The following is a 14415-nucleotide window of genomic DNA, read 5'->3' as shown; positions in this document are numbered from 1 at the left end:
TACATTTGAGAAATATGATATGATTCAACATGTTCATGTTTGTGCAAGAGAACAGTTATAAAAGGAAGATCTGCTGCCTTCCAAATAACCAATTCATCTCTTCAATGCATATATCATACTAAGGTCAACATGGATGGAATTATTTTCATTGAAAACATAAAACAAAACTAGCATATACACATGGCATGAAAGCTTTCTGACGTGTGTTCTGTGTACAAGTTTTCAGCCAAGTTTTATTGTCTGCCTTCACTGAAATCTGAATTTATTTGATTTGAAAGTCAAATAATTGAGAAAAAAGGTATTATAAACTGCAATCAGCACAAAATACCCCTGTCATGCACACTTTCAAAGGCAAGCCAGTGATTTGAGTTAAGAATCTTTACTTGTGAAATTCCATGCAATAATAGCGCAGCAGATTTGTTTTGTCCTTGGAAATGAATGAGTTTAGTTTTAAGCTGCACTCAGCAATATCCCAGCTAATGGCAGCGGTCTGTAAATAATCGAGTCTGAACAATCCACTGATCAACATCATGAGCATCAATCTACGCAATCGGGATACGATGACACGTGTCAACCAAGTCAGCAAGCCTGACCTCCCGATCCCGGTAGTCGCCTCCTTGGAAATGAAGAAACGTCAGGTATGCCTTAATTGTGAATATGCAGTACCTTTCAGAAAGTGGTCTCTACCCATACTCAATGGCCAATGTGTCCATTTCATCCAAAGTTCTAGTCGGCATGATGAGTTACTGGTACTCATTATAACACGACATGTATTTTCTTCAAGTTAGTGAGTTAGTTTAGTTTTAAGCCGCACTCAGCAATATTCCAGCAATATGGCGGCGGTCTGTAAATAATCGAGTCTTGACCAGACAAAATCCAGTGATCATCATCATGAACATCGATCTGCACAATTGGGAACCGATGACATGTGTCAACCAAGTCAGCGAGCCTGACCACCCAATCCCGTTAGTCGCCTCTTACGACAAGCATAGTCGCCTTCTGTGACAGGCATGGGTTGCTGAAGACCTATTCTACCCCGGATCTTCACGGGTCATTTTCTTCAAGGTGAGAGAATGATTTACTGCCTTTTGAATGCTTTTTTGCCATATCACAGCATTTCAACACAATGTTGCAGAACAGCTTGAAGAGATACAAGTCTTAGATCATTACAATGTTGGTGAAAAAAGGAGAGAGTGATGGCATATTCCAGACCTAAGAATAGTACTCAATCAATCAATAGCCAAGAAAGGGTATACTCTTTAGTTTTCCCCATTATCAATCAACACATACTTCCCACAGGTGCTGATGATAAATTTACATTTTGACTTTTTAAACATTCTTTAGCAGTTACAGCTGGGAATATTTGTGGAAAATATCACCCTTTAGAGCCATCAATATCACTAAACTGTAGACATGACATAATTCTGTCAATATCAACTGAAATGTGGACATGGGGTGATTCTGTCAGTGTCACTGAACTGTACACAGAATTCAATCAATATCACTGAAATGTGAACATGATTCTGTCAATATCACTGAACTGTCCACATGATTCTGTCAATATCACTGAAATGTGAACATGATTTCATCAATATCACTGAAATGTGGACATGATTCTGTCAATATCACTGAACTGTGGACATGATTCTGTCAATATCACTGAAATGTGGACATAATTCTGTCAATATCACTGAACTGTCCACATGATTCTGTCAATATCACTGAACTGTGGACATGATTCTATCAATATCACTGAACTGTGGACATGATTCTGTCAATATCACTGAACTGTGGACAAGATTCTGTCAATATCACTGAACTGTCCACATGATTCTGTCATCAATATCACTGAACTGTGGACATGATTCTATCAATATCACTGAACTGTGGACATGATTCTGTCAATATCACTGACCTGTGGACAAGATTCTGTCAATATCACTGAACTGTCCACATGATTCTGTCAATATCACTGAACTGTGGACGAGATTCTGTCAATATCACTGAAATGTGAAAACAATTCTCCAAAGATCACTGAACTGTGGACAATCATCTTTACCTCCACATTCATTCATATTACAAACCACCCTACAGAAAAAACCATTCATTAATACTCATGCTCATAATATAAACCATTTACACACACGAAAACCGAAAATCTTGAAAAAATGAACACTATTGCTGTGATTGCTTCAGGCTTTTAAAGACCTCCCACACACTATTTGGGTAGGGCTGCACATTTTGTATCTCACAAGGGAAATCTACAAGTAGTAAAATATGCATAAACAGGTGGAAATGTCCCAAAATATATCTCAGGCAAATTTACTATGATGGAGCAGGCATTTAAAATGTCAGCAAAAAGTTGTTGAAAAAATTATGGCTGTGGTGAGACGATGTCACAGGATATAGAAGCATTTGAGGGACGACAGGTGAGAGGGCATGGAAAAAGTCTTCAGGGTATAGGACCACGAGAGGATATCATTGGGGTAACAGAATGAGACCCGAGGCAATATTTGAGGGGTGTTTTAAAGACTGATCTCAAGGAAATTGATTATTGATTTAAAATCTTAGTGAAACAAAATCGAATCAAGAACAGACTTCAATACCATGCATAGCATTTTGTAGAGTTGCTAATCATCGTAAGTGATAGTATGTTAACATTTGATGGTAGAAAGTGGGACATCAGTGTATCCATTGTCTTCCTGCTGCATTTTTCTTCATAATTCCTAAACTTAACATCAGATATATCATACTGGTTTGACATGATGTTTTATGGTATAGTTTATAAGCACAGAAAATTCTCACAAATAACTAACAAGGGTACGTAGGTAACATTTTTGTCAATATAACTACCTAAGGGGCCGTTCATAATTTATGGCTAGGGGGTGATGCTGATTTTTATTGCATTATAATATAATAATAATAATATTACGTAATTATGTGTAACGAGCTATTGTCTTAAAAACCCTATTGTTAAGCTGAAATAAAATTTGGGACCGTTCATAATATATGGCTTGGGGGTGGGGAGGGATGATGATTTTTATGGAGCACCATGTACAATGTGAATGACCCCCCATTAAATTTATGCACAAACTAAGTGCCCCCCCTGCATGTCATGTACAAAAATCAAAGACATGCCCCCCTAGTACTCCTCCTGGGTAAAAACATCAAAACTTGCTAAATAGTCTACAACACATATACTTACTTCATATCAAAATTCTTAATGACTTATGCAGTTCTTGCAATAATGACATTCATAACAATCAAATACTGGATTTGAAATGTGTGTGAACATTTTTCAGATGTCATATAGTTTTGGACTATGTGTAAACTAGAATTTTTTTTAAATGTTTTTTTTTTTATAGATTTGACATACCATTCCTCCTTCCTAACTTGATGAGTCTTTCTAAGTATCTCTTGGCTTCAGCACTAATTTCACCCTTGTTGTTCTTCTGGAAAGCCACAATGGCATCAAAAACATCCTGCCTCATGCTGCAACATAATACGAGAAGGAAATATTAAGAAGAGGCAGTGGTAAAAATCGGAACAATAATATATACGTCTGTGCATAAAATAAACACCACCCTGTATTTTTACCAATTAATTTTGTCTGAAATGAAATTCTAAACTCTTTCCAAACAATAACCTTTATAATTTGATAGAGAAAGCATTTAACATTTCAAAAACGAAAACATCATTGAAATTACCATGTACTTTAATTAGGATAATTGCCTATATTTAAAATAGGTGTATCAGTATCCAGCAAGAAGTGTTTATTCATTACAATAAACTCAAAATCATAAAAAATTATTCCAAAATCTTATTAATGTGGCCTTTTTTCAGTTTTTGTCATTCAGCAATCTGAATTGTTGGAAAAAGGTCTGAATCTTCGACATTCGGGTTCTTCCTGATAATGCATAATTAAAGCTTACTTGATGTGTAAATGTCAACTTGGTATATGACAGAATTGTTATTTTAGTCAAAACTTAATTTAATTCTGTAGTTTAAACAGAGAGGAATAGTTATTTTGGGTAAAAATTCAGTCCAATCACATTTTCATCAACATATTCTTTCACAAAGAATAGAAAAGGTTATGGTATCTGTAAAACTGTCAGTGGATAAAGCTTCTTTAATTACAGGTTGATTAAATTGATGGCTATACCCTAACTTTTCTGTACCATCACGTGTTATTTTCAAAATAGGGTGGTGCTTAATTAATGCACAGGTGTATATGTCTCTTACAATAATGTCGACCCGTGATGATCCAGGGTAGAAAAGGTCTTCAGTAACCCATGCTTGCCACAAAAGGCGACTAACGGATTTGGTGGTCAGGCTTGCTTGGTTGACACATGTCATCGTATTCCAATTGTGTGGATCCATGCTCATGCTGTTGATCACTGAATTGCCTGGTCCAGCCTCGATTATTTACAGACTGTCGCCATATAGCTGGAATATTGCTGAGTCCGGCGTAAAACTAAACTCACTCACTTAAAATAATGTCAGCATAACTACTAACACATACAGGACACATACAATGTCACTCCACATGCTCAAAGGTCAGGAGATTTAAAACTATAATCAAGAAGAAGTAGATACAAACTTGAATTTTCAATGCAGTATAATTCTGGTATATGACTACCTGTGAATAATGCAGGGGTGGAAATAACCCATTGCCCGATGCCCGAGTCCAGTGTTTTTTTCTGCCGGGCAAGCAAATTTGTATATCACACTGTACCGGTGTCCAGTTGACTTTCCAATATTTATTAGGTGGTTTATTTAAAAAAATCAACCAGAAAACGGCCGGTATAGTGGAAAAATTATCAGGGCAAGTGATTTTACATGTGCCACTGTACCGGAGTACACTAGCAATTTTAAAGTTCTTTCCACCCCTGTAATGGAGTCGAGCCAAGGCAAACCAGTTTATGTTATTATGTCGGACATTCTACATCATCAGGCTATAATGGGTACATAAACAACACAATCCATTGTGACACCTCTAACAGCAACCATTACTTCTACCTACTGCCTGCCACCTGTAGCATGATGTAGTGAGGGAGTGAGTTTAGTTTTTACACCACTTTTAGCAATATTCCAACAATATCATGGCAGGTGACACCAGAAATGGGTTTCACACATCGTACCCATGTGGGGAATCGAACCTGGGTCTTTGGTGTTACGAGCGAACGCTTTGACCATTAGGCTACCCCACCGCCCCTGTGGCATACTGTAAGCACAGCAGTTTTAGAAATTAAGTGAGTTCAAGAGTTCATGAAATAACTGGTATCAACATACCAACATATTTTTAAAATGAATCTCCAGTGGTTGAGCGGGTTAGGTGCCTGAGTCTGAGAGTATGGGTTCAAATCCCGGATAGGACTCAACCCAATAAAAGTACTCGAATGTGTTCTTTACTGAGAAGTGTAATCCCAAATACAATATAAGATGTTATATTTTTTGAATGAATTTCACAAAAATACTGTCAGACGGCTTTCTAGTCCAGTGAAATAATGTTTTTAAATTTGCTTTTCAGTTCAGTAAAGGCCACAAGATAAGTTCCATTCATACAGTGTCATACCCTAAATGTTTCTATATTAAACACACAAATAAATTAACAGACCCATCAGGAAGACTTTTAAGGAATATTTTCAAAACTCGCACCAACCTGCAGAGGTTGCTGATTCTTTAAGAGAGTCCTCCTTGGGGTACTTATTAGCATAATATTTCCAACGACAGTTGTAACAATATTTTGAATAAAAATATTTACAAAACAAAAAAGATTTTTTTCCCCTTGTTTGACCACCCCTGTTGAGCCACACCTGGTCTTCAGCAGAAAGGTAACTGTAACCTCACTACTGACTTTCCATGCTGATGTGATCAGACAGAATGTGGGGAGGTGGGTGGCCCTACACCAAGGAGGATTCTCTTCAAAGAATCAGCAACCTCTACAGGTTGGTACGATTCTTTTTCAGAAGAGGTCCTTCTTCGGGTACTTAAGACAGACTCCCATAAATAGAGTCGGGAGTGGCATTCTGTCTGGCAAAACAAAACCCAATTCAAGTGGAATTCCCCATTCTATGAATAGATCATGATCACACCCAGTCATGTGATCTCCAACGACGATCAGGCAAGGGCACAAGCAAGGGACAGGGGTTGAACAAATGCCGAGGTAATAAACATTCACTGCAAATTAATGCCTCAAAATAAATACCCAGAAAAATTACTAGCCCAGCTAGCAAAACTTTCAGGGAAAATCGAACAAGTGCAAAAACCATTGTGAGAGTGAAGTGGAGGATAAACACCACTACCAAACGCCCTCGGTGCAAGGAAGGTAAGCATAAACACCCATCACCCAAACAAAAAGGGCAGAAACAGTCTAATCTTAATAGCTCAATCAGCTAGAGAATTATGAGTGCTGAGAAACAGCAGAACAATTTATTATCCTTGCAAATATCTTTTGTTTGTTTGATATAGACATTGAGGGTCTTGCAGACATCCAAGATGTGAGCACGTCTAGGAGCGGTCCCTGATGAGGAAGGTTGACAGAGAGCAAGGAGCTCAATAAGAGCCTTCACATGGAAGGTGCGATCTATCTTCGGATGATAAGAATCAGGCAGTTCGGGATCAACGGATATCGCATAAATATCACGACCCACCTACAAGACGTTACTGCCACAAGAAATGCTGCCTCATCAACTGGAGTGAAAGAGAGGACAGACTGTGAAAGATAGGATCCGGACAGCCAATCAAGAACAATTGACAAGTCCCAAAGAGGGCTGATCAGCGGATGGTCGGTCGGATCATGTCCACAGCTGCTATAAAGCGCTGTACGAGAGGGTGCTGCCCCAGGAGAGTACCGTTGATAGGTATTAGGGACACTAAAATAGCCGTGGAGCATCCTCCAATGGTTGAAGCGGCGAGGCCGGCTTCCAACTGTGACTGGAGGAACTCCAACACACAGATTAAATTTGCAGAAAAGGGACAAAGAATCCCTCTGTCGACACACAAGCGCACATATAGCTCCATCTATCCTCATACTGAACGTTCATTGAATCCCTATGGAAAATCAGAATTGTGTTTGCAACTGGTGCAGGAGATCTGCAGGCTTGGAGGCTATTCCAGACAGCAGCCAAGCCACCCACAGAATCCTGGGATTCGGGTGGGGCTCTCCGTTCTGGGATAGGTCTGGTTGAAAGGGTAATATTACAGGAGGCTGAGCCAGGAACCTGAGAATTACTGGAAACCAGCTCTGAGCAGACCAAAGGGGTGCAAGGAGCATAAGTAGTCAAGTTGGCTGGGTTGCTAGCTGCGAGGGGACCTTGGGGATCAGCGGTATTGGCAGGAAAGTCCAAAGTACCCTGTCTGTCCAATCGACCTCGAAGGCATCAGAGAACAGCTCTGTCTAGTCAAGTCTCAGAGAACAGCGGGTTATCTGGTTCATCACTAGTCAGGGATCCGAGATCAGAAGACTGGTATCTGGTTCATCACTCCAGAGACAAACAGATCCACCTGGAACAACCAGCACAACTGGGAGATAATCCAGAATATCTCCCGATAGAGCATCCACTTGTGTGGGGCTAGGATACGTCAAGCGGGCGCATCTGCTTTTCCGAGCGTTATCTATCCCCCCGGAGGTTAACCCAAGGTATCATCAGCTTGTCCCAAGAGAGATGAAATGGCATCAAAAGGCCCCTTGACCAAGGCTTCAGTAGATATCAGGCCTCGACCTTAGCTACCATCGCCGGGGATCAGAACTGTACCAAGGATAGAGCATGTGCCGGAACATCCCCAGATTTTGCATCCCTTGTCATTATGCACTGCTTCAGCAAGGCACCGGAGACAAGAGTCGTGCGAGTCTTGCGGGAGTAGATTAGTTTGACAAGTCACACAGTGTTTGAATGACTGCAAAAAGTCACCCAAACCTGGTTAATGGTATGTATATGTATACAATGCATGTATGTAGAAACATAACACAAACATGACGTAAACAAGACAAAATTAAAACAAGGGCAATCATTATAAAAGAATGTAATGCAAAGCAAAACATGAAAGCAAACACAGCAACATCAACTGAACATGTAAACATGTAGAAGAATGTAGCATGCTGCTCGCCTCACCCGCCATCTTGACAAACACGTAGGTAGGAGTGGAGAATATGGCAAAGAAACTATAACACTAAATGCAGTAAAAACTGCAGAAACGAGCAAGCAATATTCAACTGGACAAAATCGCTTGGGGAACATACAGAAGAAAATAACCTGTCGTGTGACATAGTCAACATCAAAAAGTACAAGCTAGAAGTGATGACGTGTCACGCAAATAATATGTAAAAAATGTAATGTGATGTAAATATAATACACACAAGAACAATTCCCTAATCGAAAGAGCATAGAAGCTAAGCAAAAACGCACATAAGAATAGGGACTGTTGGCCACACCACCCACAATCTTACAAAGACGTGGTTTGAAGTGGAGAGCTGACGGAAAGGTTACAATATTAATGAATGGAAATGTGAAACGTGTCCAATATATCACCCATGCGATTTAAAAATTAAAATTAACAATACATTCATTTCTTTCTCACTCATTGTAAGTAAAGGTAAGTAGGAATTCAATTTGAAAAGGTTTTCAAAGCAAAGAACAGCACACATGTCTTCACTCAATGAGTAGTGAGGTTAGAGTTACCTTTCTTGGCTGAAGACCAGGTGAGACTCTACAGGGGTGGTTGAACAACACAAAAAATGTTTGTTTTGTAAATATTTTTATTCAATATATATATATATATATATTGTTATAACTGTCATAGGAATTTTAAATGGGCATAAAAATGCGAATAAGTACCCCAAGGAGAACCTCTTCTGAAAAAGAATGCACTTTTTTATTCATTTGCAGACTGTAACCAAATTCATGGTTGTCCTGACACTGCTAGAAATCTCACCTCATTTCTACTTCAAACTCAGACAGTTTTTTATCTGCTTCCACACTGACATCCCGGAGTCCTTTATCGGCATACACATGCTGAACAAAGTCCAGGTTATTCCTCTTCACAGAGTACTGACAGTCATTGTCTGCAAGTGCCTGAATGCAATCAGAAATAATCTCTGAGGTAAGTTATGTTTGCACGGGTTAAAAATGATCATTGCTCAGAGCCTGTAATAACTACTATATACAGGTGGGACAAATCAGCACATCAGTACCTATGCGTATTTCAGATGTAGCTTATGTCAGGCGTAAAGCGTTATGCCAGGCTTAGCGGCACCTTCCTTTCACAACTGAGAAGGTACAACCGAAGCTTAGTCATGGTGTAGCTAAGCCTGATGTAACTGCTGTCTTATGCCAGCTAGGTAAGTGGCGTATCTCTTGGATGAAAGTAAGGCGTAAATTTTCTTACGTCATGGATATGAATTAGGGTGTAGATTTGCGCTTGGGCGCAATTCACACTTATGCCCGGACTTTGACTTACGCCTGACATATGCATACGGCCACAGTATTTTTCATTCAGTAAAATCATGTCATTACAAGAGTCATATTAAATGACTAAAACATACTTTATTATCATAGAAATTAACATATTAGGTATACTCAGAACATTTATTCAACTACATAACTTATCTGGGCTTGTAAATGTTAACTTTTATGCTCCATGTAATAGCATGTCGAATTAATAATAAATGGAGCTTCTGAAACATTTTGGAGCCACAGAGTATTTACAACGCACCATTATTCACACTGAGCATGAATACATTTCCTTCGGGTATTCAGTATATATTGACACTCTTAGGCCCAGCCTATTGATTATTTCAAAACAGAAAAATAAAAGTATTAGCATCTGGTTATCTGTTTAACTGTAGTCCTTCATTTTTACAGCACTAGAGGTCATGTATACATGAAGCCTGCATTTGATCTGCAAATACAACTCTGTAATGTTATTGGTACACAAGCTGAAGAGGCTACAATGGATAATACTTATGTAAAGTATTGTTATGCAACTTAGATTTTGCAATTTATCAGACAAGCAGCTCATGTTGATATGTTTTGCATATTTTACGCAAGTATGCAGTTCATCTGGACCTCTGGATATCTCCAGTTACATCAAACTGAGAAGTGCCTTTACTCTGCATGCCTATATCGCTAATGTAACACTGTAATTACATTGAGTTATATTGTTTAGTTTGTTAGATTTCTTCTAACATAAAAGAACCTCCTCCTTGATTAGATATTATTGACCAAATGGATTTACACAGTGAAACTTAGGTGATTCAATATCAGTTGGCAATTTCAACACATGGAAAGTGAAGTCAGACTTGTCCTTGAACTGGTAAAAAATGTCCTTTGTATGGCAAACTTTTAGGGAGTTTGTCTTTTGGGGTTTTTTCTCTCAAAATTTCAAGATTGAAATGTTGAAATGTCAAGGTGATATGATAAAATTTTGAGATATGAAGGTGAAATTAAAATTTACAAAGTGTTGAATAATATGTTTTTGGATGTCATACTGGCTTAAAACCCACATCAGGATACTACGTTGTAACTTCAAGCAAGTAAGTTGAAATGTCAAGATGTCATATTGAAACTACAAGATTTTAAATTTGAAATGTATCGTCAAGTCACACAAGTTCGATCGACATGTAACTTCGATCGCCCATTTTGAATGGTAATTGTCACGATCTGTAGCAATAACTTACAATATCTGCAGCTTTGATCCTCTGGTGACACCGCTTATCATTCATTTGGACCGGAAAATGTTTCATGTCAAGTTACCAAACGTAAGTTATAGCTCATATTCAGCAAACAACTACTTTTTAACCCAAGATCAATAATGTACTTTATCAGCTCAAATAAAATGTAAACAGTATTCATTTCACATGTAAACTGACAGCACACCTGTCTTCTGCTTGTTTTCGTTGCTGGTCTAAATGTTACATGACCAGACACGTGATATCTTTGTCAAAATTTAAAACTTTGGAAACAAGTAAGGGCCATTTCTTATAGAAAACTTAATGCTTTTTGAGAATTTCCGTCAATTTGTACCTTATGAGGTTCGGGCTAGTGCCTCATTGATAAATACAACCTGGGCACAATGTACCCACCCTACATGTCAGCACAGAACACATTTACGTTTCTGCACGCCAGTTCGTGGTGTCTGTCGACATTCTGAGGTTTGGTGCCCCTGTCACGATGAGCCTGAAGAATAACTCCCTGCATAATACTTGTATATAATCTGAATATTTGTGACTTTTCATCATTTTTAGAAGTATTAAAACATAAAATGAATGTTTCATGGACATAAATACAATAAAATTACTTGGGACTGCTCCAACTCTGAATTTGACACAAGAGATCGTCCATACAAGTCATCCTGTTTATGCGAAAAGCCAGCCAATCATATGATCGAACTTGTGTGACGTAGCTTTCTGGGTCACTTGTGTTGACAGTGAAAGGGCAGCCATGCCGCGATTGTGAAAAGCAGTAAAAATACCTGGATTTCAGAAATGTTTGACATAAATAAACAAATTTAGAAGTAAGAGATTTGAAAATAAGATTATATGAATATTACTTTGAAAATTCATCGACAGTTCTTAAGTGATCGAACTTCCATGACATGAGGATATGTTTTATAAAGATGTCAACAGCTTGAAATTTCAAGAGAGAGAGAAAAACAGAGAAGCAGATCTTACTTGACCCTATGTTTATGTTTAGATTACAAATACACACAGTATGAGTGCAAAAGTTCTCAGCCATTACGAACTTCCCATTAAACTCAATTAGGCTATGATGAGTAAATATGTGAACGAAAACCGGACAACAGGGTATACTTCTAATAATTTGCACACAACTATCTTGCATATGTGTAATGCACTTCTCGCTATACCTTAACGACGTTCCCATAATTGATTTCTTCCGTTTTCAACAGCCCCACGGCATCGTATGCAGCTTTTGTTTTCACAATGAGTTCGTCGGCAGATGCCTTTATATCGTCTGCTGTTATTTTCCAGGACAACAGGTTACCGGTAACCGACATGCTTCTAATTTGGATGAATGTTCGACTTGTAAGCAAAGATATCACAGGCGAACTCCTGATGTGGTTAATAGGAGCAGGACTGAGATTAACTGATAGCAATTTGACTAAGGATCTAACAGCTGTTAGTCTACAAATGTTCATTCGCGATATGGTTTTGTTTTCGGTCAAAAGCGTGTCGGAAGCGACGAGCAGATAACTCCGTGTCTTTCCGGTTAAAAACACAATCATTCAGAGTAGCCTCCCTTGGAGGTGGTGTTTCCGATACCATTTATCGTAAGATGATTTAATTTGTCTTACATCTGCGTCAGCATAAATACATGTATATAAAATAAATACATAAAAACTAACTTCAGTTTTAAACACTGTCACGTGTATCCCGTATGCATATCACAAAGACAAAGTAGATCTAGTTTATCACTGTCGAAGGTATTATGATAAAGCTAATAATAATAATAATAAAAACCTATATAACTAAGATATGGTATCTGATATCTAATTAGAAAAAAGAAGTATGTAATAAACGACAATCCCTTAAATATCTGATTTCAACCTAAGCTGTCCCTAACTGGATTGGCAGCTAAATAACCAAGATCACAAGTATATGCAAATGAAGCGGTAAGCCAATCAAAATAAGTCAAGGGCATCTACTCTCGTTCTGAACGACTCCTCGTTTATTAGCAGAATGGCAAATACCAACTAAGTACTATTTCAAGTTTGAGGTAAGTATTCCACTTATGAAACTAGAACTAATGACAATCAAACATGCACCCGTCACCCGATTCAAAATATACTCAGCAGCAAAAAAAACCCGTCAGTACGAATTCAAAATTAGATAGGCACTGTAATCAAATTATTACAGAAATGGACATAATAAGCGGATCAAAACCATTTTTTGTGTACAATATCTTGACACATCAATGAATAACTCAGCATAATTTCAAGACATTACGTGGACGTTTGCAGTCCATTCATACTCTTGACATCAGTATCTAGTGTGACCACCACGAGCGGCAATAACTGCAGCACAGCGTCTATGCATGGAGTGCACCAATCGATTGATGAAGGCCATTGGCACCTGGAACCACACTCTGAGAAAGGCCTGGCCCAATAAATCGGCTGTGTTCGGCCTTGGTATGACATTATTCAGTCTCCTCTGAATTTCATCCCAAAGATGTTCAATTGGGTTTATATCAGGACTAAGGTCTGACCACTGCATAATGTTGACACAGTTCTGCTGTAGGAAGTCCCGTATAGCTCTGGCAGTATGGGCCCGGGCATTGTCATGCTGAGAAATGTTGTTCCGGTGACGTGCGAAATGTGGTATGACGTGGGGTCTGAGAGCTTGGTCGCTGCTGTGTTGCCGCCTCCTCTCCCTGGACCAACGTTCTGGAACACAACAGGACCCACTCTCTGGTCAGGCCTATTCCACCCCATACCATGATGCTTGCACCTCCCCATGAGTCTCTTTCCATAACACATTGGTCTGGCCACGTCGTCGCCATATTCTTGTTCTGCCATCTGCAGTTGATACGCAGTACCGACTCTCATCTGTGAACAGAACAGTTCTCCATTGCCTGTATCGCAAGTTTTGGTGTTGTAGGGCAAACTGTAGACGTTCACGCCGCTGACGAGGGGTGTGGATAAGTCCACAGTAAGGTCTACAGCAATGGAGGTTCCCGCTGTTACGACGTCGGCGTAGTGTATCAGTACTGATTGGTCTTCCGTGTGTTCCCACTGTCTGGCGTGCTGTTTCGGATGCCTGCGTGAAGGGATTCTGTACATGCTGTCGCACAACATGGCGGTCTTGCCGTCTTGTGGTGACCCTTGGTCTGCCAGTACGAGGGCGATCATTTGTGGTGTTGGTAGCCCGGAAACGTTGCTGCAGCCTGTGGATAGTCCGAACGTTGACCTGGAAGTGATTGGCAAAGGCTTGTGCAGTGTGGCCAGCTTCAAGTCTTCCTAGCGCCTGGTTCCTCTGAGCTGTCGTGAGTCGCGGCATCCTGCTGACGTTGTAATGTGAATGTTTCAACCAGGTTTGGGGGTGCATTTTATAGGGCTGGTCCTTGTGAACAGCGCGTGCTGCATGAGTTGCATGAAAAACATGGAAAACATCGTACCATCTCCGAGATCAGGTTGCGTTCTTGAGACCATTTCCTGAGTTCAATTCTGAGTTTGGGAAGGAATGTCTTTGCTCAGGTAACGTTGGAGATGTTGTCAAAAATATACAATCAAAACAATAAATGAGTTTACAGTAATCCGTTTCTGCGAAGGAAAATTCCAAATTGATGTTTCTTTTGCTGCTTAGTATATTTCAGCCTTACTCTCAGGCTGTTTGAACCTCACTTACAACATACCTCCGGTCAACAGATGTCGTCTGCTGATAAAAAGACAAGTTCCATG

At 39.3% G+C, this 14415-nt stretch overlaps 1 protein-coding gene across 1 annotated transcript in view; it reads right to left on the bottom strand.

Moving 5' to 3' along the window:
* The window catches only part of LOC124258522 (thimet oligopeptidase-like), a 41716-nt gene extending 29515 nt beyond the window's left edge, over positions 1 to 12201 (bottom strand). The window contains 3 exon segments of the mRNA XM_046692596.1: positions 3377 to 3492; positions 8935 to 9074; positions 11866 to 12201. Coding sequence (XP_046548552.1) covers positions 3377 to 3492; positions 8935 to 9074; positions 11866 to 12156 — 547 coding nt within the window. The 5' untranslated portion in view covers positions 12157 to 12201.
* Positions 12202 to 14415: the final 2214 nt, after the last annotated feature.

Source organism: Haliotis rubra, unplaced genomic scaffold (genome assembly GCF_003918875.1).
Source record: "Haliotis rubra isolate DU_JTF1 unplaced genomic scaffold, ASM391887v1 Scf696, whole genome shotgun sequence".
Lineage (NCBI taxonomy): Eukaryota > Metazoa > Mollusca > Gastropoda > Lepetellida > Haliotidae > Haliotis > Haliotis rubra.
The sequence above is the reverse complement of the archived record's forward strand: the minus strand, read 5'-3'. Positions and strand labels throughout refer to the sequence as shown.